Raw genomic sequence first — 25290 nt, forward strand, 5'->3', positions numbered from 1 at the left:
AGGTAACCACACAGATTGCTTGCTGTGGTGGCTCAGTTGGCTCACACAGCTAAGATAGTTGGCTGCCATCTTTACTGAGAGAAAAGATTGCTACTGAGAAGAATTAAATAGGCCATTGATATGTGCTGGGACATGCACCCTCAGTTGATTATCCTGTTTAGAATGGGGACTAATAATTTGAGAAATGATTTTCTTTTCTTTTCTGAAACATCGAGTAGCATCCAGACTAAGTTACTCAGTGTTACTACTTGGAGTTACTTTATAGGACTACACATGAGTAATTTAGTTTAGCTGCTGCTCACGGATCTGAATTTTTGTCTATATCTAAAAGGACAATAAAAACAGAAAAGGTAGGTAACGCTTGATCAAATATAGGTCTCCAACAAATAAAAGCAGTTTTTAGGGGGCACTTTTCAAACAGCTGCTATTCAGTTCTTTCTCAGCAGATCATCAGCATGGAATTGGGAGAGATGTAATGGTGGTGCTTGCCATTTTAGTTCCTCTATACTTCTTTTCAGATAGATTGGATGGATGGTTTAGAATATTGTTCAGGGTTTCTAATGGGGGAATGTAATTTTTACACCTCACCTTAAGTAAACAAGCACTGCCATGGCTGCATAATTAAGAATAGTTAGAGCACTTTATGTTGGAAATGTCAAACTTGAGTAGACTGTTATGCAAAAAGACATTGGAGGGAAATCAAAATAATGAAAAGACTGAAGTGATATTTTTATTTTTACTAACAGTATTATTGTTATGGAAAATATTTTGAGTTAACTGCATATATGGGTTCAGCAGCTTGAATTCTCTGTGCAAAATCTTGGAAACTCTGTTATCTCCATTATTCAAAAATAGATGGGAAAACTGTGAGACTATGCAGTAATGACAGAACTGACAGCTTTTCTTCAAGTAAAAGAAAAACACCAAAAATGGATGGTTACCTGGGAGAAATGTAATAGGTTCTGTACACCTAATTATTTATTATCAGGTTTATATCCCTATTTTAAAGTTCTTTAAGGCACAGATATTGTATTGCTATCACTGTATCAGTTTATTAGAGTTATAATGTCAGATCTAATGTGTTTGTAAACACATAGAGATATATTAATATTTTTACTAAAAAAAAAATGGGAGGGTTCACATCCTCATCAAGGACCACCAGTTATTATGGGTGACTAGTAACCCACAATCAGACCTGCATTGAGATATCTGTTTTCAATTAGAATACACACACACCTTTCTTTGAAATTAAAATATTTTTTTGCGTAGCTTGTATAGCTTATCAAGGACCTATCACCAAAAGGTTGAGGGTTATTTGTTGTTGACTCTGCTTTTGTTCTCCTTTTCTTTTGTATTAGTCAAGATTCCCTCCTACAAATATGAAAGCAAGAGATATTTTAAAACATTTCAGCTGTGAACCTACATGCAGCTAGGCACACATACATTTTAATGATTTTAATAGTCCTTACATGCATGTAGTTCACTCTGATTTTAATTCAAGAAAAATTGGAATAAAAAAGCAATCACTCATTCAACAGATAAAATACATTAAAGAGGTAACTCTACATAGACTTGGGGAGGAGTTGTGGCTCAGTAACACAGCACATTTTTTTGAACAGACGTTCCCAGAATCAATCTCTGGTATCACCAGGTAGACTGAAAAATATTGCTGTGTGAAACCAGTAAGGGTAGACAAGAATGAGCTAGATGGGCCAGTGTTCGGACTCTGTAGTAGTCGGCTTCATATATGTTCACAGAGTTGGAATGTACACTGCTAAGAATGGAGGCTTTAAAAAGTCTGACACCTTGTTGGAAAATGATTACATTCTGGAGAGATATACTGAAGGAAATGAAAATAAAAGAGTGAATTGAGATGCATATTAAAATATCTGATTTTAAAAGGTAATTGTTGAATGTTAGCATCCAACCTAACTTTGAAGCACAGCTGAATATCCATGATTATAATTATCTCTGATAATGACAGCTATTCTTTGAAAATTGACATAACTATGTTAATGAGATGCTGTACATGTGTATTAACAGTATTCGTGACATATACATAATTGTAAGTGTATTAAAAGGACAGGAATGGTGCATTAAATAGAGGCCATATAATTTACTAGTATTGTATGCAAAACATTGGTTTACAAGCGGGCTTTGGATATAACAACAGCGAGCCCTTTCTCACGAGCAGTATGAAAGGGCAAGAGGGCTAGTGGGGAGGAAGCCTTAAAAAGCTTGCCTCCTCGCAGAGGACCAGTGGGCTTCTTCTTTGGCAGACGGATTGCCTGCCCAGACGATTATCAGCTGCTGCCAGTAGCTTGGGGAGTCGTGGTGCCAGGATGTGTCGCCCTGCCCTCGAACTCCCATAATGCACGAGTGTGTGGTGCATTATGGGGATCCTCCCTCCCCTCCTCGAAGCTGGCCAGGATCCCCGCAGCCTTCCAGGCATGGCTGCAAGCAACCACGGCTGGCAGATGATCACAGAAATGGAATTAGGAGAGTGCTCACTCTGCTAACAGCATTTTAAAAAGTGGCTATGGAGGCAGGTTTGCCACTATGCCGCCGCTGGGACGGGGCTCGATCCTGGCGGTACACACGAACAGGCAAAACTGGGCTTGGCTTCCTCAGCTTGGTTTTGCCTATGTGTATGAATAGCTTCAATATTTAGTTGTTTTATGGGCTCCTTTGTGGAGGCTGTGTGATACTTCTGCGCCTAGATCTGGAACATAAATTTAGATGCTGTTCTCTTTTTTCAACCTATAATAACTAAAAAAATGTGCATTGCTTTTGTGAAGCAATAAAGGGACTCCTTCCCTTTATGTTTTGTGGATTGTTTTCTTTAAGTTCTTCTGTGTCCCTTATAAGCTCTGCAGGGGTGAAAGAGTTGCAACTTCTGATTGACAGCCAAGCCTGAGGTAGCAAGTTGTGTGCTGTAGAGTTTTGGAGGGACGATTACGAAGTGTTCTGTTTGGATGTCTCCAGGTAGAGCTAGAAGGTTCTGGCTGCCGAAGGGAGGAATCTCCCTGACTGGTTTATGTATATCTGGGGAATGGGATAGAAGGACAGGGTCAAACAGTGAAAGGGGAAGCTGCTGAGGAGCAGAGTGCTGTGTGAGCTGGAAGACTAGCAGAGTTGGGGCGGGCTGGAGCTGCTGGGGGAAGTGGCAGTGAGGTTACTGGGCCTACTGGATCCTGCTAGGCCTTAGATGAGAAGGCTAGCAAGCTTGCTTGTTTTATACTTTTAAATTGTACTCTTGCCTTACTGAATTTTTTCATTTGTTCTTGTACTGGTTTTTTGAATTTTTGAAGATTTTATTACAGTAAACCTGTTCTTGTTTTCCTCCACTATTTTACGGGTGTCTCTGTTTTGTACCCACCTCACACCTGCTTGCCTGCTTAATTTACCACACTATTGAAGTGTGTGTGTGTGTGTGTGTTTTGAGACAGAGGTTTCAGTGACTGGGAGTGGAACCAGTTGATTTAAAAAAAAAAAAAACCACCCTAAAACATCTTATACTGGTGGCAGCGGATGTTTGGGCAGAGGGCCAGCTGAGGCCAAGCTCTCACAGCTTTTATTTAAGTTTTCATCATTAGTTTGCTCTAGTAAAACTTTGGTGTCTGTGTCCAGACAGACACATGGGCCATTTTCTTCAAAATCCTAGAAAGATTCAGATCTTTGATTCCACTGCAAAATGTAGCATAACTTTCCATACACAGGAGACTAAAAGCACGGCTTGTTCAGCTCTGGGAATTGCTGCAATGAAAATTCTGGGGTAGCTGCTGTTCTGCATATTGCTATCTCTTATGCACCCAAGATACAGACCTGTAATAGGAACTGGCATTATTGCCAAAGCAAGAGCTTTATTTCATTGATTACTATTACTATTTTAAAAAGCAAGAACTAGATGCATCTCCTCCCTTAATTGAATGCCCTTTTCCTCAACAGTTATGAGCAAAATGTATGCTCTTTTCACCTAATTCTTTTGTGAACAGAGCACTGTCATGCTCTGTTGGGATCTAGCAGCAGAAAAATACAAAAAAACGGTCTTGCAGCTGAGAGCATGGGTGTGGATAAATAATCTGATAAGTTTCCAATGTTTCTTTTTGGGAGGGTGTCATAAAATCCTCTACAGATTTAAAGTTCTTCTTGAAAGAAATTCTGAAATTCATCTTCAGATTTCAGTTTCTCCTTGGAGGAATCCTGAAAGTCTACATTTCATTTTGAAGAAATTTAGCTTCAGCTCTAACTGAGGGTCATATGGACCTACAGTAAAAATAAAGAACCTTTTGGACCATCGTGTTCTCATAACTGGTTGGGGCTAAAAGCCTCAGGCTAGCGGGTAGGTTGATAGAGGTAGCAGCTATGTGCTTCATCCTGTTTATTACCCAGAACAATCTTTATGCTGCCCTTATGCCTGTAGCTCTCTTTAGCTGAGAAAAGGTTTGTAAGACTAAGAGGAGGAGGAGGAGGAACACTGTGATTGAGTCTAGCAACGTCTAACTTGTATGTGCAGGGTGCTCCTGAGAGATGTGTGGTTCCTCAAATTAATCTTATGTTAAGCTTCAAAATATCTAGGGCCATTTCTCATGGTCAGGGACCTGGGCGGGAGGGTGCATGGGCAGGAAGGCTACAGAAATTTACCTCCACCACAGACAACAGGGTCCTGATTGCTGGGTTTGTGGATCGTGCAACCAGACGATCCACTGCTGCCCCAGGCAGTGCAGAGTTGTGGGGGCCAGAACACATTGTTTTGGTCCCCAGAAATCCCAGAATGCATCACATGAGTGCACAATGCATTGTGGGTATCCACCCCTCAGTGTATCAGTGCCGGCTGAAGCAGTGAGCACTGACACATGGTCAGTTAAACCATGGTTAATGGAATGCTTGCTCCCTTAACTTTGTTTAACAGCTGGGCTTCATAGCCAGGTCTGCCACTGAGAGCTGCATGGCTTCCTGCAGTTCTCACAGGCAGTCAAGCCTGGGCTTGATTGCCTTAGCCCTGTCTTGGCTGACTTTGTGAGAACAGCCCCCTAGTATCATGCCTGATCCTAGTACAGTGGTCCCTCGACTTACGAACTACTCGACAGCCGAAGTTTTCAACTTACGAACGACAAAAATGACCGGAAGTCGTTGCCGGTTTAGATGCGGCTTCCTCGACTTATGAATTTTTAGATGCGGTTTCCTCGACTTACGAATGTTTCCAGACCTCCGTGGTGCGCTTTTTGACTTACGAAAATTTTGACCTACGAAAGTGCGTTCGGAACGGATTAACTTCGTAAGTTGAGGGACCACTGTAGTCTATTTCATTTGATGGGGTATTTGACAAAAGAGGTGCCAACTACCTTTTATGCTTCATAGAAGGATTTGGCTTATTAACAAATATTTATATACTGCTTTACAACAAAAGTTTCCAAAGCGGTTTACACAGAGAAATAATAAATAAATAACATGGATCCCTCTCCCCAAAGGGCTCACAATCTAAAAAGAAACATAAGATAACCAGCAATAGTCATTAATGGTGCTATGCATGTTATGTTTGCTATTATGATTATGGTTATTAAAAAAATTACAGTACTGATATTGCTGAATTAAACTGGTTCATATATTACAGTATTTTCATTCTCAGGTCCTTGCCATGATAGATAATTAGTTCTCATGAAATGAGTAGTAATCTGATTTTGAAAGAAAGAAAGAAAATCTTAGTTTGTTCTTGGTTGTATGCCTTTCCAAAAAACTCCAAATACTGTAACATTAAAATCACATTGTAGCAGAGTTTGAGACTATCAGTGGAAGTGTTTTTATTTTAAATATAAACGGTGTATTACTTTAAAGAAGTCTTGGCATGTTTTAAAAGGAATATGTCAGAACTATACATAGGCATGATAGTAGTAAGATTAAAAACTGGACAGATTTAATTAAGGGTACCTAATGGCACAGCAGGGAAGTGACTTGACTAGCAAGCCAGATGTTGCCAGTTCGAATCCTCGCTGGTATGTTTCCCAGACTATGGGAAACACCTATATCAGGCAGCAGCGATATAGGAAGATGCTGAAAGGCATCATCTCATACTGCACAGGAGATGGCAATGGTAAACCCCTTCTGTATTCTACCAAAGACAACCAAGGGCTCTATGGTTGTCAGGAGTCAACACCGACTCAATGGCACACTTTACTTTAAAGGTTGGTGTTTGAAGCAGAAAATACAATCTGCTGATAACTAAACTAGACTAGACCAGACAAACAAGTGAGCAAGGTCAGAGATCAGACAATTAATTAAAATAAGGCCAGTCAACCAAACAGAGGGATCCAGTTTAAATGAAATGCATGTGGGGTCAGGAGAAGGTAAATGCAGGCATGGTAAGAGAGACAGAATCCAGGTAGCCAGGAGAGCAAGCTAGGTATTCCTGGTCCAAATCGCATATAGACCAGTCTGTCCACAGCTATATTCTTTTCTCCCTTGTAGGCTTTTTGGCAAACTTGCTGTAGCCAACCAGCAAGACACCAGAAATGTAAAGCTTCATTTGGTGCAGCAGTCTGGTGCGTGCTAGGGTTAATGGAAGAGCAGTCTTTGATTATAACGCCAACAGCTAGAATTAATCTGCATGGTGCTGTTCGGGAAATGTGTGTGTTTGACAAATGAATCAAGGATTTTACAGTTTTGCCAGAATAGTTTACCATATATAATTACAGAATTAAAAAAAGGTGCTCATCCCGTATGCATGATATGTGTTTGTATGGTTCATGTATGCAAGCGTGTGCATGTTTATGTGTGTATATGCATATGTTTTATCTAACCAGCCTCTGTTTTGTTTTACTTACAGAGAACCATTTGAAATATAGAGCTCAGTGTTGCAGCCCCAGACATCTTATGATCGATCAGGAAATTAATTGCAGTTTTGAGCTATTTAAAGGAGAGCCTAAAATAAAACATACTGACTCACAGCCGCACAGTGACATTCTAAAATATATCTTGATCCCTTAGGAATATATATGCACAGCCTGTAAACCAATACTTCCCAGTGTTGCTTTTGAAACTTTTTTGTATTCTTTTGTGATAGGCAAGGTAAAAAATTTAAGCACAGATTTTAAGTTGTTGGTTTTTTTAACCTTTTGTGTTGCAATGTTTAATGAACCTCTTGCTTACTACTTCCGTGATAATCAAATGAAGGTCTTTTAGAACCTCTCTCTTTCCCAGTAAGATTTGCAAATCCTTTACATGGCCATTCTTACTATGCATGGTTTTGTTTTGTCTTTGCACTCTTTCTTTTGTTTGTTCATGTTGTAATCCTCTAAGGTTGGCCAACCTGTCCAAGAGGCTGCCCAGCAAAACCATGACTGAGTGGGGATTTGATGCAGTGTCTTGTGGGTCCTACAGTGTTTGTGCCAACAAACCATGCTAACTTGAGCAATGATCTAAGCAATGACCTAATTAGTTAAAAGCTATATTGTTTAAAAGAACAACATGGATAAAGGGCTGATTGCAGGCTCTGCAAAATGCCAAAGCAAAACTCTAATGCATTGGGGAGGCAAGCAAGCAAAGTCCATACGTTGTGAGGATTGATTTTTTAAAAAGTAATTTATGGGAAGCATTAAAGGAAACCATTAAAGATTAGTATTTGTCCCCTCAGTCCATTTTACTACTAGTATTCTCACTTCATGTCCTTGTTAAGCAACAAGGTGAAAACAGTAAAGAGCATTTTTACAGGACCAGTTATTCTGGGATAATAGCTCTTTAACCCATTGGACTGGCTAGTTCTGTGGTCCTGTCATGCCAGTGTAACATCATGCAACTTCCTGGAATTCTCTACTTGCCCAGCACAAACGTTGAGGATAAACAAACACACACACTAGCTACCAAATACAAAAACTAGGAAGCTGCCTTCTACTGAGTCAGAACATTGGTCCATCCAGCTCAGTTTTGTCTTCACTGACTGACAGCGGCTCTTCAAGGTTAGAGGCAGGAGATGCCAGGGAATGACCCTAGGGCCTCATGCAGACACTCTTCCACTGAGTGGTGGCTCCATCCCCTAAGGCAGGCCTGCTCAACCTCAGCCCTCCGCTCCTTCAGATGTTGGCCTACATCTCCCATAATCCCTGACTATAATCAGGGATTATATTATCAGGGACCATAATCCCCTGGTGGTGCAGTGGTAAAACTGCCGCCCTGTAACCAGAAGGTTACAAGTTCGATCCTGACCAGGGGCTCAAGGTTGACTCAGCCTTCCATCCTTCCGAGGTCGGTAAAATGAGTACCCAGAATGTTGGGGGCAATATGCTAAATCATTGTAAACCGCTTAGAGAGCTCTGGCTATAAAGCGGTATATAAATGTAAATGCTATTGCTGCTATTGCTATTGCTATTGGCTACTGTGCCTGGGGGTTATGGGAGTTGTAGTCCAAAAACAACTGGGGGGCCTAAGTTGATCAGGCCTGTCCTAAGGGGAATATCTTACAGCACTTGCATGTAGTCTCCCATCCAAATACAAACCAAAGCAGACCCTGCTTTTCAAAGGGGATAGTTCATGCTTGCTACCACAAGCCTCTAAGCTTGCCTCTAAGTCAGCTCCTAACATAATAATAAAACAGAATGGAACAATCCCACTGTTCACTCCCACAGCATCCATATCAACACCAAGAACATCATTCCTGGGGTGGCATCTTGATGATGCCCACACATGGGTCAGGCACAATCCAGTCCACTCAAACGATAGGCACATGTTGTCATAATCCAATACATACACCACACATAACCCACTTAATATAAGGACCCCACTTGGTTCTGCAGAACTTGTCAGGGGTTCAAGCACCTAGGTGTCTGAATCTCCTTATACCCATAGCTCTCTCCCATCCACACAGGACTATCTCCAAGTTTCAGGGAGATGGTCCTTCATGGCCCTTTCCTACGCATCAGCTGGTGCATTTCCCTACTGAGTTAAATGTGAAATATCTATTTCAGATGAGACAAAAGGTTGGTTTACATGTAAACCTTATAATCCTTCAAAAACCATGGTTTGAACCTAGCTTGGAAGTCAAATGCAAACTATCAGTTGCCTGTTTGGATGTAACGGCAAACTATGGTTTACATAAATGAAGAAATGACTAATTGAATCTGAGCACACAAGGGGAGGAGGAGGAAGCACAAGAGCCCACAGCACATTCCCGACTCTTCAAATAATGGTTTGAAGGATTAAAAATGTTCTGTGATTCAACCCAGAGAAGTGTAGGTAACAGAAAACACCAGTCAATTGTCCTTTTTATTTCTCCTATAATAATATTTAAAATGGCTTGTAGGGGCAAAAGTGAGTTGAAGAGTTTAAAAAAGAGTAAATTAACCTCTCATAAAACAGGGGCACTTGACGTGCCTCTTTCATTGGCTAAAATGTGATTGTATAAACAAATAGACTGATAATTATTTCTAGTATGCAACAGTAGATGCAGTTCAGAGGATAAGCAAACACTAGCCTCCGAATGACATGAAACACACACCTGAATAATGGACCCACATCAAAATGGTACAGTACATGCTAAGTATGCAAACGTTACCGAAGCCTGTGCCTGAGCATGGTGAAAAAAATAAAAGTTAGCAAGAAAGACAGAAGGTTTCCCAGACAGGAGGCTTTAATGAAAGAGGAAGCGGTGTAAGTTAAGACGAGTTAGGACAAAAGTAGATAAAGTTCACAGAAGTGTGTATATAAGCGTAATAAACATAAATCTGAGTAAATCTGGGCTGTACACACTACTGCTTTTTACTGCCGTTTATTACAGTTATGGTTTTCCAAACCTTGGCTTATTCATATGGCTGGTGACTCCCCATCCATTCCACCCATTTCTGACCATTACAGTTGCAGAGGGGGTGCTCTGCCTCTTACTTCCTATTGGTGCATTCGCTTCCTATTGGTGCGTTCGCAAGGAGTGAGTGTGTGCGCATGCACGATTCCCAGTTATTTCCCCCGATTTTTTGTGTGTTTAAATTTTTTTGTTGCACAAGTACATCAAGCCCAGGCACAGCTTCTGCACACACATAATTCACAGGGACTTCCCAAATTTTTAATTATTTTTGTTGGTGCTTTTGCACACCCCTGTTATTTTAAAATGCCATACCTTCCCTAAATGCCTACCTGGAGGCGGTAATGGGCTGGATGAGGGATAACAAACTGAAGCTGAATCCAAATAAGATGGAAATACTGACTGTGCAGGTTCAGAACCCAAGAGTTGGTTTTGATCTACCTGGGTGGGTCCATCTGGGTGGGGTTATACTCCCCCAAAAAACCAGGTATATAGCTTGGGAGCAGTGCCTCACCTAGGCAATCTTCTTGCCCAGACCACCCCTGCTGTGAGGCCCCGCTGCTGCCACAAGCCCTTCCCCTAGTCATGAGTTTTTTGTCCCCGCTGCCGCAAGGCTGAACCGCTCATATTCTAGCTGCTATGTGTGAGGCCGGGGGGTGGAGGTGAGATGAGCAGGCCTCCCCGTCCCCGCCGCTGTGGCCGGCATAGCAGGAGCGGCTGCTGAGCCTGACTCTGCAGCTCAGCAGCCTCTGAACTGTGATGCACTGAGCAGTTAGAATATAACTACATTGGCTGCCAGTATGTTTCTGAGCGAAATACAAAGGGCTGATTATGACCTACAAAGCCCTTAACAGCTTGGGGCTAAATACTCAGGATATTTAAGAGAGCACCTTCTTTGTCATGAACCCTTTCACTTATTACAATCTTCTGGAGAGGTCTGATTATGGTTGCCGCCAGCTCGTTTGGTGACGACTCGGGACTGGGCCTTCTCTGTCGCTGCCCTGAGGCTTTGGAATATGCTCCCTGTTCAAATAAGAGCATCTCCTTCTCTGTTTGCTTTTAGGCAGACTCTCAATATGCACCTGTTTTCACGGGGTTTTTGTAACTGAAATTAATTTTAAACGTATAATTTACTTTTATTTTATCAAACTTTACTGTATATTGTGAAATTTTAAACATTTTTACTCTTTTATATTGTGTTAAGTTTCGTACACTGCCTAGAGATGTAGATATCAGGCTGTATAAAAATATTATAAATATAAATAAATAAAAATAAATACAGAAATCCTTTTGAAGTAGTACAGTTGCACAAGAGCACCTTCTCAAACCATCTCTTGCTTTTTAATGGTTTTTAAAAAACAAATTCAGTGATTCTCAGATGTGGCATTATTTTTTACAGCAATTTGTGGATGTTCATGTGATTTTGGCTCAATTTTTTTTTAATGGTTACATCAATGGCTGGACCAATTTATTTCAAATTCAAAACACAGTTTGCTGCTATCCTCCACTATCTTTGTGCCAAATTTCAGAGCTCTCTGCCCAACCATTATTGCACTCTGATTATGCCCCCCCGAAGATATCTTTGCACAACCGTGCTGGTTCAAAAGGATCTTGCTCCTGTTTTTATCATTTTGCAATAGTGTGGGTATGCAAGGACACTTTGATGATGACAATAACAAAACGCTCCCAGAACAATAACCACGGTCGGGGTGGGGGATTCTTCCCACTACAGAAAGCTGTAGCGGCCACCATTTTGTATTTACACTGCCATTTTCTGATAATTGTAATGATATTTCCGGATCATATTCAGTCCTATAAAGGCTTCTGAGTACAGTACAGAGTGTGACACTGCTATGCATGTTGGATTTGGCTGCGTGGTGTGTCTGTCCATTTTTCCAGTGCACCCCTGGCAGTGTGTGAGCACTGGAGAATTTTTTTTTAAAATGACCAGAAGTTGACTGCAGCACAGGAAACAAGTGCTGCAGATTGAGAGGGGTAACTCACCAAAGTTACTCTCAGACAGGTAACCACACCTCCACTTCTTGCTTTATCCACGGGGCCAATCCATACGACTCAGCAGGAATGCCAGAGTATGCCACACTGCCATTTCCAACATTCTATTCCAAATTGCAACTTTAACACACTTGTATTATGTATTAAGGACCAATCATCATGAAAAAAATCCATTGGCTATAGGCCACCTCCAGCCTCAAAGTCAGGATGCTTTTGAGTACCAGTTGCAGGGGAGTAACAGAAGGAGAGAGGGCATGCCCTCAACTCCTGCCTGTAGGCTTCCAGCGGCAGCTGGTGGGCAACTGTGCGGAAACAGGATGCTGGACTAGATGGGCCTTGGGCCTGATCCAGCAGGGCTATTCTTATGTTCTTATGTTAATGGCACTTTGCTGTTACTGTATTGAAGTAGCTGTAAACCCCTTCCTTGTTTGAACTCCCCACTACCTTATGCATTGTGAAGCAAAAGTAAATCACCATTTGGAAAACCTCCAAATGGAAAACCATTTGGAAAACTGTTTGGAGTGAGTACTGGTGCTCAGTTCCAGCCTTTATTCAAAGCCCTTCCCCTCTAAGAAACAAAACTGTGAAATGACTGGTGAGAAGGAAAATGTTTTACATACCTTTGCCCCCCGCAGCGCTCTCGCTCGCTCGCTCCCCCCGCAGCGCTCTCGCTCGCTCGCTCCCCCCGCAGCGCGCGCGCTCGCTCGCTCCCCCCGCAGCGCGCGCGCTCGCTCGCTCCCCCCGCAGCGCGCGCGCTCGCTCGCTCCCCCCGCAGCGCGCGCGCTCGCTCGCTCCCCCCGCAGCGCGCGCTCGCTCGCTCCCACCGCAGTGCGTGTGATAGAGGGAGGTGTGTGTGATAGAGGGAAGAAAGGAAGGAATGGAGGAGGGAGGCAGACAGGAAGGAAGTCCCAGAGAGTAGCAATCTACATATCAAAGGGATAGTGTCAGAGCAGTAGAGAGGAGGAATGACCAATGTCTTGACTCATCTAGTTCTCTGACTCACTAGTTGCCCCCCTCTGTCAATGAGGCATGAGGCAGCGCAGAGTCCTTCACTTCCAACATTAAGTACGATTGATTTCAATGGGACTTGGTCTTGCTTGGATGCTGCAGTAGCAATATTTTTCCCCCCTAGAGATGCTGGTGGAAGCAGGAAGCCAGACAGCAAGGTAGGATTGAGGGGGCTCCAGCTGTCTTTACCATTCTCACTCCTAGCCAATTAAGTGACTGGTCTGAAAGTCATACTTGGGTAATGATGGATTAGCAAAGGAAGTCTAGAGGCAATTGACTTGTTCTCTGTCCTGTAGACCCAGCTCCTTGTGCCCACCTGCCAAACATCAGCAAATGTAGGAACTCAGAGCAGGACCTGAAATGTTGAACAAAGAATATACCCTGTTTCCCCGAAAGTAAGACCTACCCCGAAAGTAAGACCTAGCAGTAATTTCTGATGTACCGCTAATTGCCCTAGTGCATTTTTGGGGGCTAAAATTAATATAAGACACTGTCTTATTTTTGGGGAAACACGGTAGGAAAGAGGATTTGTTGGAGTATAAAGACAGAACCAGAAGGAAGGGGAAGGAAAAAGAGAGAGAGGACTATAAAGAGAGAGGATCAAGAGCAGCTTAATAAGTATCTATTGACTTGTTCATTATGCTAAATGGGTCACTTCCATCAGGGATGATAAGAAGGGTAATCATATCATGGTGGAACAGTGAGAACCAGTAGGACACTGTTATCCCTGGATATAAACTCTATAGAAAGGACAGGGAGGGGCACCTTGGAGGTGAAGTAGCACTGTACGTTAAAGAAGGGATAGAATCTAACAAGCTAGAAAACCTGGGTGGACTGGAGTCCTCCACAGAAACCCTGTGGGTGACAATACAAGGCCTGAAAGGAAATGTGTTACTGGGGACGTGCTATCGCCCTCCGGATCAAAACGCTGACAGTGACTGGGAGTTGCAGGAGGAAAACAAGGATGCGTCAAGGAGAGGCAGGGCAGTAATAATGGGTGACTTCAATTACTCACACATAGACTGGGTAAATTCACAGTCAGGTAATGACAAAGAGGCCAGATTTCCTGATACGCTGAATGACTGTGTCCTAGAACAGTTGGTCTTGGAACCAACCAGAGAGAAGGTGACCTTGGACTTAATCCTCAGTGGCACCCAGGACCTGGTGCGTGATGCCAGTGTCATGGACCCAGGGGCGCAACTACTATTAGGCAAGGGGAGGCGGCTGCCTGGGGGCCCCCACGCCTCGAGGGCTCCCCCAGAGGCAAGTCACATGACTATATATTGTGAAGTGTGTGTGTGTATCAGCAAGGGGCCCATTTTAAAATTTTGTCTCTGGGCCCACTCTAGCCTTGTTACGCCCCTGCATGGACCCTTTAGGGAACAGTGACCATAGTGTGATCAAATTCAGCATACATGTGGGGAGAGAATCAGCAAGGAAGTCTAACACAGACACTTTGAATTTCAGAAGAGGAAACTTCTCCAAAATGAGGAGTATGTTGAAAAGAAAGCTGAAAAGGAAAATCAGGAGAGTCACTTCACTCCAGAGTGCATGGAGTTTACTCAAAACCACCATACTAGAAGCCCAGTTAGATTGTATAACCAAAAGGAGGAAAGGTACCACTAAGTCCTTAGCCTGCTCTCCCTGCAAACCCCATCTAGGCTCTTCTCATGATTAGTGAGAAGAGCCTCTCGGTGTGCCCACAACTAGCAAAGGTGAACACTGGGTTTCCTAGGCAATCTGGCACAGGGAATAGCCATGGCAAGCGCACACAGGGAACTGCCCAGCCTCAATAGCTCAAGGATTTCACTCACCATCTTTTCTAGGCAGCTTTTGCACTGTTTCAATATTGTCATGACATTGCTAAGTAAGTAAAGAGGCACTTTTCATAGTGATGATTCTTTTATATTGTGCAGGGGAGAGTAACCCTAGTCCCAGCACAGCATCCCTAGAATGATTATTGCTGGTGTCTGCCTTATGCCTTTTAAAAGATTCTTAACCCTTTTGGGACAGGGAGCCATCTTTGGTTGGCTTTTCTGTATAAACTTTTGTTGAAAAGTAGATAACAAATATTCATAGTTGTACTGCTGCTTGATTCAAATCAAGGCCAGGTTTTTCCTCTTGACACCTAGTGCTTGTCCATGCTCTGCTTCTGTGTTTCTGTGGGGAGCCTGAGTTTCCCAAACAGAAGCAACAGGATGGGTGTGGGAAGACTCTGGTAATACCTGCCTCAGTCAGGACTTCCCTTGACCAACCAATCCTGGCAAAAATGTCCAGCAGAGCCTGACTTACAGTCTTTGGATCTTTTTGGCTCAGGGCAACTGCCTCTGGCCATCTAGTGGCACCATCCACTACAGTCAGTATATACGGTTTTCCCCTGGAAGTCTTGGGTTGGATAAGCCCGAGGATGTCTATTGCCACTCTGTGAAATGGGGTGTCCCTGCTAGACCAGGGCTGTACAGGTGTCTGCCTTTCTCCCTGGCTTTCCCAGCTTTTCTGGCAAACCTCACATGACTTCACATACTTAGTCACATCCTGGCCAAACCCAGTCCTGTAAAGGTTCTTCCTCACTCTGTCCTTTGTTCTCCCCACCCCCATGTGTCCATTTGAGTGGGCATGCACCATCTCTAAGACGCACAAGCGGTGTCTCTTAGGCACTCTAAGTTGCCTCTGGGGTTTGCACCCCACCTTGTGAGTTTTAGGGATATACTCACGGTACATTAACCCATCCTGGATGACAATCCGGGAGTTCAGCAGTTCGCTGAGAGGGGGTGAGCCCAGGCTCACCTGCTCCCACAGTTGCACCAAACCTGGGTCTGCCTCCTGCTCTCTCTGGAACTTGTCGGCTGTGCTGCTGATGGTTGCTCCTGGCATCTCCTCTGCAGCGCCTCCCTCCTGGTCACTTGCCTGCTGCACGTGCTCTGGGATGGGGGCCTCAGCCGCTGTTCCTGGTTGCAGCTGGACTTCTCTGTCCCTGGGCCTCTCAGCGCTTGAGCTGGATCCTGGCCTCTCCCTGGTGCTGTCTGCCGGTGGGACTCCAGTCTGGAGGTGCTGGCTGGGACCCAGTACCTTGGTTCAGCCTTTCTACCTCCACCTCCACTGGAACTTTCTCTCCTGGGTGAAGAGTCTCCCAAATGAGGACAGCTAAATCTTCTGTTATCAGCATGGCACAGGGCTGCTCCTCTCCCATCACAGCGAACTCCCATTCTTCCTCTCAGGCAGGCAACCGAACGGGGACCTTCGCTATGGGCATTTCTGCCTGGCCTCTGGTGAAGAAAACCCGCCCCCGGGAGACTTGGGCAAGTTGCTGGGCCTTGACAAGCGAGGGCTGTATGGCCAAGATTGTAGCGCCAGAGTCCCTCCAGGCTGTGACTTGCTGGCCATTAACCCAAACATTCACTCGCCACCTGGGTGGATGACCTCCACATCAAAACAAGGGATTAACCCCTTCTGTGCTGCTGCCACCGGGCTCCTATCACTGTCCAGATGCATTAGGAAGGCTTTACCCTGGGGTCTGTCCCTCCCAAAGTTTCCTGCATAACTAGGCATTACCCCTTCTGGGCCTCTGCTGCTTCTGGACTTCTATCCTGCATTATGCTCATTATCATTATCATTATGCTTTAGCCTTGGGACAGTCCCTCTTGCAGTGTCCCGCTTCTCCCCACTTAAAGCACTTGGAGCTGGCCTGCTGAGTCAGTCTGCCCCCTTGTGGTGGAGCAGGTGGGGTGTGGCTTGTGTCCCCTGGGCTCACCTTGGTCTGACTCCTGAGCTCCTCCTTGGGCAGACGCTGAGACTTCTCCCACCTTGGGACAAACTTGGGCCGATCCCGTTGAGGTGCCTCTGCTGTCTCCCTTACCCTGGCGTCAGCCAATCTCTGTGCCAATTCTCCAGCGGCTTCAATAGTCTGGGGCTCCTGAACAAAGACCTGCTCAAAAAGGTGATCTGGGAGTTGGATTAGGAATTGCTCAATTTGAACCACTTCTTGTGAGCAGAAGGTTCCAAGTTCCCTCCATGGCATCTCCAAGATAGGGCTGAGAGAGATTCCTGCCTGCAACCTTGGAGAAGCCGCTGCCAGTCTGTGTAGACAGTACTGAGCTAGATGGACCTATGGTCTGACTCAGTATATGGCAGCTTCCTATGTCCCTATATATATATTTTTTCATACAGTTTAATCGTGCCATTTTTCTCTAAATGGCAAATGCCTAGCCTTACAGTGTTATTTTAGGAATAGCAAGTCTTGAATTCCAAAATGAATTAAATATATATCTCCTATTCATAATTAATTTGGTTCTGTCGCCTAATAAAAGTAAAATGCAACCTTAAACTAGTCAGACTGGATAGAGTTCTGCTATGCTTCAGCCTGCTCATGTAATTCAGATATGGGCCCTTTGCACTTTGTGGTCATTCACATATGGAAATAGCTGAATCAATACATATTCATATACCCGCACATACAATTAACACCCTGGATTTTTTTTTAACGAGCCATTTCTGTTTTTGTCACATTTCTGTACAAGTGATCAAGTTGAACATGAATAAATCTTGGCAAGTTTTTGAAGACAGACTCCTCTTTCCCCACTAAAACTATTCTAGTGAGACAAGGAGACAGATTGTATTCAGACAGCCAAATTCAAAGCTGCCTAAGTAAGACATTTCTAATTTTGCAGGCTTATTTTTAGATTAGTGAATAGATGGCTGGCTGTCAACAAGCCTTTTCAGGGATTTTATGTGCCAACATTAATACAGCTAATTCTGAAGATGCTGTTTGCCTCATTCAAAAAAAATTAAAAGTTATTGATTATTACTTAAAAAAAAAAGAAAATCTAATTTTACACTGCAATTATGATATGATCTATCATTTTTTGCAAGCTAAGGGAGAGATTCTGCCGGAATTCTATTGGACTTCCTGCCCAGTGGCCTGAGATACAATATGTTGCTATTGTGCTGAATACACTCCAATGTCCTGGTAGGCTTGCCACCTGTTCCCTAATTCAAAAAACTGTTCTTTATTTAGGATTAAAATGTAGTGTTCCTTTTCAAGTTAATAAGGAACACAGTTTTCCCCCTTTTTTTTGGCCTTAGGGTCAGGGCTACTGACTGCAGTGGACAGCACACACCATGACAGGAGGATGGCTTCACATTGCAGTCCCCTAGAAAGCAGTCTTAAGCCTTGATAGCAGACTGAACTGTGGTAGGAACTACAAGTCCCTTGAAGCTTTGGAGCCCGAACTTTACCCTTGCCACCCTGCAGGTGGTGGGAGGAAGGCTAAGCCTCATGCAACAGAACAGCCAGGCCTGTAAAGACATTGGCTCATTCTGAGAAATTCTCTCTCTCTCTCTCTCTCTCTCTCTCTCTCTCTCTCTCTCTCTCTCTCTCTCTCTCTCTCTCGTTCAGAACAGTTTTTGGATGCATACTGCCATCATGGCAGTTTCATAAATGATCTAGAAGTTGGAGTAAGCAGTGAGGCGGTCAAATTTGCAGATTACACCAAACTATATAGGGTAGAGAAATTCAAAAGAGATTGGGAGGAGCTCCAAAAGGATCTCTCCAAACTGGGGGAGTGAGCGACAAATGGCAAATGCGGTTCAGTGTTGGCAAGTGTCAAGTGATGCATATTGGGCCAGAAACCCCAGCTTCACATATACACTGATGGGGTCTGAGCTATTGGTGACTGACCAGGAGAGGGATCTTAGGGTTGTGGTGGACAGCTCATTGAAAGTGTCTACTCAATGTGTGGCAGCTGTGAAAAAGGCCAATTCTGTGCTAGTTGGAATCATTAGGAAGGAGTTTGAAAATAAAACTTCTAATATTATAATGCCCTTATACAAAACTTGGTGAGGCCACACCTGGAGTACTGCATACAATTCTTGTCACCACATCTAAAAAAGGACATTGTAGAACTGGAAAAGGCGCAGAAGAGGGCAACCAAGATGATCAGGGGCCTAGAGCACCTTCCTTATGAGGCAAGGCTACAACACCTGGGGCTATTTAGTTTAGAAAAAAAATGACTGCTGGGAGACATGATAAAAGTCTGTAAAAATCATGCATGGTGTGGAGAAAGGTGGAGAAAGAGAATTTTTTCCCCTTTCACATAATACCAGAACCAGGGGACATTCCATGAAATTGATTGCCAAGAAATTTAGGACCAACAAATGGAAGTACTTTTTCACACAACTTATATCCAACTTGTAGAATTCTCTGCCACAAGATGTGGTGACAGCCAACAACTTGGATGGCTTTAAGAGGAGTATGGATAGCTCCTATCAATGGCTGCTAGTCTGAGGATGCCTCTGAATACCAGTTGCAGGGCAATAACAGCAGGAAAGAGGGCATGCCCTCAACTCCTGCCTTTGGGCTTCTCAAGGACATCTGGTGGGCCACTGAAACAGGATGTTGGACTAGATGGGCCTTAGGCCTGATCCAGCAGGGCTGTTCTTAAGTTCTTATGGCATCTTCTTGCTCTCAACCATCAGCAAAAAATGACAGGCAAATGCAGAAATATTGTGAAGAATGGGAAACAGAGGTGTAAAGTGCATCAAAATGCTTTGGAAATTCTTTGTAGTGTATTTAACGGAGTTCTTAATTTCGTATGATGTGCTGTATTGTAATGTTTTAACATTTGTTTTAACTTTTTGTAAACCAACCAGAGATGTAAGTTTGGGGTGGTGTACAGATATTATAAATAAAATGTGTGTGTGGATTTTATTCAGGTCTTACAATGGGTTCCTTACAATGGGATTGTGGGAGCTCTTCAGGTGGCCAGCCCTCCTGGCCACTACCAATGAAGGGAGGCTCCTCCACACCTCAAATAGAGACGTCCCACAGCTTGCTGTTCTCCAAGCCTCCAGCATATAAATTACTGTGCTCTTTGTGGAACTAACTTTCTGCACACCAAAGGTCTGGAGGGAAGCAGTCCACTTGATCTTTGCCTGATATGTGGGAGGGTCTCCATTTTTTGGTATCAACTGGGCACATGATAGTGCAAAGGACCAGTGGAAAGGGGCAAAGGGAGGGCTCAACAGAATTCCAATGGAGATTCCATCCTCTGCCTACAAAGGTACCTGCATGGGCGGATGGGGCCATAGGTCAGTGGTGGAAGAGCATCTGTTTTGCAAACAGAAGGTCTCAGGTTCAATCCCTGGCATCTCCAGGTAGGGCTGGAAAGACCCCTACCTGGAACTGTGGTGATCCAGTGCCAGTCAGTGTAGGCAATACAGAGTTAGATGGACCAATGACCTGACTCAGTATAAGGCAGCTTCCTGTATTCCTATGAGATGAAGGATTGTGTCTTTGTGTTTTTAATTTTAACTTCTTTTATCAAGTGTCTTTCACTTATGCTTATAATACATATCTTTTTCCCCCTCTCCTTGTAGTATTTGGGATGTATAGAAGTCTTACGCTCCATGAGATCACTTGACTTCAATACTAGAACACAGATTACAAGGTAAGGTGCAGGGCCCAAGCATGGGAGGGGTGGTGGTGAAAAATGAAAACACTTTACCCAGACCCAGAGGTCCTCATTAGAGGGGCCTAGCCTGGGCTGCAAGCCCATTACTGTGAAGATAAATCTGAGGCTAAATTGTAAACATTGGTGTTATGCAAATCTATTTCTCAGAATCTATGTACACTGTCCAGATCTTGAGAGGTTTGTTGGAACCAGTCAGAAGCGGTGTTAGAACAGAATGAACAAAATTTTGAAGAGTGAGCTGTTGTTGGCCCAGGACCGGGTGTGTGGTGGTGTTATTGTGTGTGTTGGGGGTGGGGTGGGGAAGCAGCATTCTCAAGACCAGACGGAGTTTGGCTAAAGAGTTAATTGCAATCGCTGAGCCCTGTGTGATCCCACAGAGCATGATGTGTGAACCTGGCATTTTTGGGCAATCCTGGTTAAACCACTGTGGTTAAACAGCATTTAACCGGGACTGATAATCCTTGTTACTTCTTTCTGGTTAAATGCTCTTTAACCACAGTGGTTTGACTGGGATTGCCTGGAATTCCGGGTTCTCATGTCACACTCCATGGGAGCACATGGGGCTTGGCGATCATGATTAACTGTATACTGTAACTGTGTTCCCTGTGTTCATGAGGACATGGCCAGAGAGAGAGAGGAGGAGTGACTACTTTTAAAGGAAAGCTCAGCATTTATAGATCGAGAGACAGATATGTATCATCCTATGTGATGTTTTTTTCCAAGGAAGTCCCAAAGTTCCTGCTGATATTTTCTTTGCACATGCAGGAAAAGTCCACAGAGTGTAGCAGCAAACTGGCAGCAGGAGGGAGGGACAAGTGCCATATTGGAGACACTGAGTGTCTTCTATGAGCCTGTGTTGCTTTGCTCATGTTGTTGGGCCAGGTTCCAAGCTCCTGTGATGAGGAACAGCCTCTTAGGAGGCTGTTCCTCATCATAGGAGCTTGGAACCTGGCCCAACAAGGCAACACAGGCTCACAGAAGGCTACTTAAGTATCTTTTCGCACCATAACAAGTAACTTGCTAGTGCCTTTACTGCCAAGATCACTCTCACCTCTGTTCCTCACCTTGTTACTTCATGGAGCTTGTGTTGATGAAGGAGTGCTGCATAGGCTTCACCCTCTGAGGTGCCTGTTAAAGGGGCCTGGGGCTCACACGGAGATCCTTGGTACAGGGGGAGCCCATGCTGCGGATGGGATCTACAGTCTTCAGAATATATGTGAGTAAATGAATTAGACCGCTAGTCTTCAGAGAGCGTAGAAGAATTGATACTAGAGCCCAGAGTAGAACAAGGGCTGGTGTCAGGGCTTGCCTGAGAGCCTCTGGGGTCTCTGCAACTCCTTAGGACTCTGCAACCCCTTAGGACTCTGAGGGCCCTGGCTCCTCGGGGGTTGGGAGCTTCAGGGAGTAGGCTGTGGGTCCTCAGCCGAATCCTGTGGGGAGGGGACTGGGATGAAACGGTGATGCTGAGAGTCTCTTGCACTGCTGCTGCCTAGGAGATAGGAGAACTCTGCAGCAGTGAGAGGGACTTGGCAGCACTGCTTCCCACCCTCTCCCTCAACAAAGGGAATTAATCTCAGACCCACCTGCAAAGACCCATTAGTTGAAGGGGAGTGGAAGGGAGGGGAGGAGGAGTTGCAGCCAGGAGCTTTTCCCTCTTCCACCCTTTCTTTTGGTGAATGGGGACACATAGTGGGAGCTCCTTCCACCCACCAAAAATGAGGAGGAGGAATTGCTGCTGCCACCAGCACCACCAGCACATCCTACCAGCCTTACATTTGTGAGAGGAGCGTGGGAAGAGCTGCCTGCCTGTCATGGCCCAGACCTCTGAGTCAGAAGAGTCAGAGGAGGAATGGGAGGACTTGGCTGTGAGAACAAACTCTGAAGCTGAGCTGGAACGGCAGTAGACAGGGGAATCTGGACAACTGACAGAGATGAGGGCTGAGGAAACTGATCAGGAGGAAGCTGGAATTTCACCTGTGTTAAGAAGACGTCTCAAGAGAAAGGCTCAGTGGGAGACACGCAGGCGCAAGATCTCGCAGGAGAGGCAATAGAAATGCTGAGTCAGGCAGCCTGATTGGCTGCCGGTTATCTCGAGCCCTATATCAAGCCGACGCGGTTTCTAAGTCAGCACTGTCAGCAACTTTGCCTTCTACAGACAGTGTCCTCGTATTTGTACTTAGTCAATCTTCCCTGTTTCAGCCTGTCCTTGTTCTGTTCTTTCCTTGCTCCTTTATTTCAGTTATTACTCATTTATCGTAGAGGGGGGTACCTAGTTTAGTTTCAAGGAACTTTCTTTTGTTTATAATATTTCATCCTTGAGAGTCATTCTTCGCTTTTGTTCATGCAGCTAAGCTGCTCTTATCTACAAAACTTTATTGTGACTCACACAAGTAGAGCTGAAGGGATCATAAATCCTGTTGGGTCAGCCGTGCCAACAGATTTATGACACCGTCTCTGCTGCCACCTACCCTCTGCCACTGCAGTCCCTTCCTGTCCTGATTCAGGTGAGCTTGGGAAGGACATGTCGGCAAGAGGAATGTTGCAGAGGAGCAATGTGGTGGTCACTAGTAGGATAACGTGTTGTAATACATTCCTGTACTGAGTTGCCTGTCCAAAAAAAAAAAAAAAAAAAAATAAGCATGTGTAATCTAAAGCAAAACAAAAAGAGCAAATAATTTGTTCAGCCATCATATTTTGCTTTTACTTGAAGGTATATACACGGAACGCACGGGTACTGTAGTTCTTCTGGTGCCCCAAATCTTGGAAATTCACAATTATTTGTTGATACATTTTAAATAGTACACAGTAATCTAGTGGTTTGCTTTAATGACTATAGACTGCTTTCAAGGGTCAAGTGGGAAGGGCCCTCTTTGTTGACTGGTCAAGAGGGAGGAAGCTGATAAATCCTAGATGAATGATGGTTTGACAGCAAAGTATCACCACGACTTAGAAAGGCAGAAGATGACCAGGTGCTTGCCTGATATGTATACTGTACAGAAATGTTGCTGTTGGGAATTTAGGATGTGAGATGGCTGTTGACTTCTTTTCATGCTTTGGAACATAACTACTTTGTAAACACCACTTTTGTTTTCCCCAAGCCTGTTCAAAGAGTAGGGTTTAACTATACTTATTCTAAGTATATAATAAAAAGCAAGCATATAACATGACACTGGGCTTGATATGCCAAACTGGCCTCTTAAACACATGGGGAAGAGCATGGGTAGGCCTGTCTCCTCTACATGTTGCAGCATAACCTAACTGGATGGCCGGGGAAGTGGTTTGTCTGAGCAGTCCTTCGGTGCACAGTTTTATTACTACTGTAAGGTTGTACTAAAATTGTGAGTTGAGGAGGTGGTTGGACAACCACTCTTTGCACAATTAGATGAGTGTGTGGCCGGGGGGGGGGGGGTAGATGTTCATGCCCACACTTCTCCCCCAAACATTTAAGAGGCTGGCCAAACTGGCTGACCAAACTGACCCTTTCTAAGGATTAGAATTCTGGGCAAACTTTTACCCACTGACCGGCCATGTTCTGACAAATATTTCTTAGGCTGTAGTTTATCAGAGAGGAGATACAGCAACTGTTGCATCTTGCTCAGCATGATCTATAAGCTTGATTGTTATCAGTGACTTTGGGATCAAACGCTTCCAATATGACAAGATGTTGGTATCGTGTGCCAATTTTCCAATACTATTTCTGTACAGTTTCAAATCTGTTATTTTATGGCCCCCGTGGCAATAGTGTTTCAGTGGGGAGGGGGAGTGGAAATATGTTCATGAAATCACAGTTGTCTCCTTGACAACAAGTTGTGACTTTTATCTTTCAGAAAAACTTTAGCTTTGCCTTTTGATGGACAAGCTAATATTGTATACCAGGTGGCACTAATGAATAAAAATGGAAAATTAACTTAGACTGCCTTGAAAATTCAATTGTAAAATGTATTTACATCAATGTTTGACTAATAAACTTTGCTTTAGTATTTGAAGTCCAAACTAAACAGGGGGCAGCCATATAGTGTTATATATATATATATGCCCTGTTCACATATAAAGCAGTGCTGAAGAGTCTACTCTTTACACAAAAAAGCCTAAAATACGCAAGAGGGGAGCAAAGCCCTCTTCTTCCTTTGCTGCATTTTTATATTGGAACTAGACTGCTGGGAAACAGCAAAGTAAGAAGAGGCAGGGTTCGTTTCCCTCCTCCGCAGCCATTTTTGCATAAAGCAGAGATGTAGCTATAATTGAATGAGTGTGTGTCAAACATCCCTGGGCCCCTGAGGGAGAGGGCCCACTGGCTGAGCAACAGCTTGTTTTCACTCTCTCCCTCCCACCTCCTCAGCTCACTGGCATATTGTTGGCTCCTGACTGGAGGACTCATCTGAGCTTCAGAAAAGACAAACCCTCTCCAAGGGCTTATTTGCACATGGCTCCATGCTGCGGGGTAAATGTTGAGTGAAGCCACTTGGAATTACACTCACAGCACTGAGGGAAGCCGCCCCTCCCCTCTGCTCTTGGGTTTTGTTTTGATGTGCGTTCACATAGTGTTTTCCTTCTAGTCAATGGGGCGGGGAGAGAGAAATTACAAAAAAACTACATCCGCATTTGTAAAGAGAGTATCCCTCTTATCATGCGAATGATTCTACCTCAGTGCCTCGCCCTATTTGCTCCAGCATTTTCAGAAAAAGTAGCTTAAAACCAGCATTTTAAAAACCTAGAAATACCTAGAGATAAGCTAGAATTCACAATACAAAGAGGCTATTCACATGATTGCAGAAAATCGGGTTAGCCTCCGCTAGCCCGATTTTCTGCAATCATGAGAACCTGCTCAAGTAGCCCACTCCTAAAACTGGTAACCCGCTCAAGTAGCCCGCCCCTAAAACTGGATTTGCAGAGCGAGCACGGCAAACCCAGTTTTTTTTTAAAAAATCATGAGTGGCCACAGCATGGCTCCGCGCCACGGCTGCTCACAAGGAGATCCCTGGAGGGAGGCAAAAATCCGGCTCCGAGGGTCTC

At 44.2% G+C, this 25290-nt stretch overlaps 1 protein-coding gene and 1 long non-coding RNA gene across 5 annotated transcripts in view; both read left to right on the top strand.

Moving 5' to 3' along the window:
* SHC3 (SHC adaptor protein 3) overlaps positions 1–25290 on the top strand; it is a 74274-nt gene that overhangs the window by 10528 nt on the left and 38456 nt on the right. For all 3 annotated transcript variants that reach the window (XM_053299504.1, XM_053299503.1, XM_053299502.1), the window contains exon 2: positions 20183–20253. In XM_053299504.1, the coding sequence (XP_053155479.1) occupies positions 20183–20253 (71 nt within the window). The remainder of the gene's footprint in view (positions 1–20182; positions 20254–25290) is intronic.
* On the top strand, positions 2771–7083 carry LOC128346324 (uncharacterized). 2 transcript variants are annotated; one of them, XR_008316900.1, is made up of 2 exons: positions 2771–2985; positions 6824–7083. It is a non-coding gene; the product is annotated as an uncharacterized LOC128346324 (long non-coding RNA). The 2 variants fall into 2 exon arrangements; XR_008316901.1 differs by lacking the exon at positions 2771–2985 and adding an exon at positions 3565–4342.

Source organism: Hemicordylus capensis, chromosome 2 (assembly GCF_027244095.1).
Source record: "Hemicordylus capensis ecotype Gifberg chromosome 2, rHemCap1.1.pri, whole genome shotgun sequence".
NCBI classification, from domain to species: Eukaryota; Metazoa; Chordata; class Lepidosauria; order Squamata; family Cordylidae; genus Hemicordylus; species Hemicordylus capensis.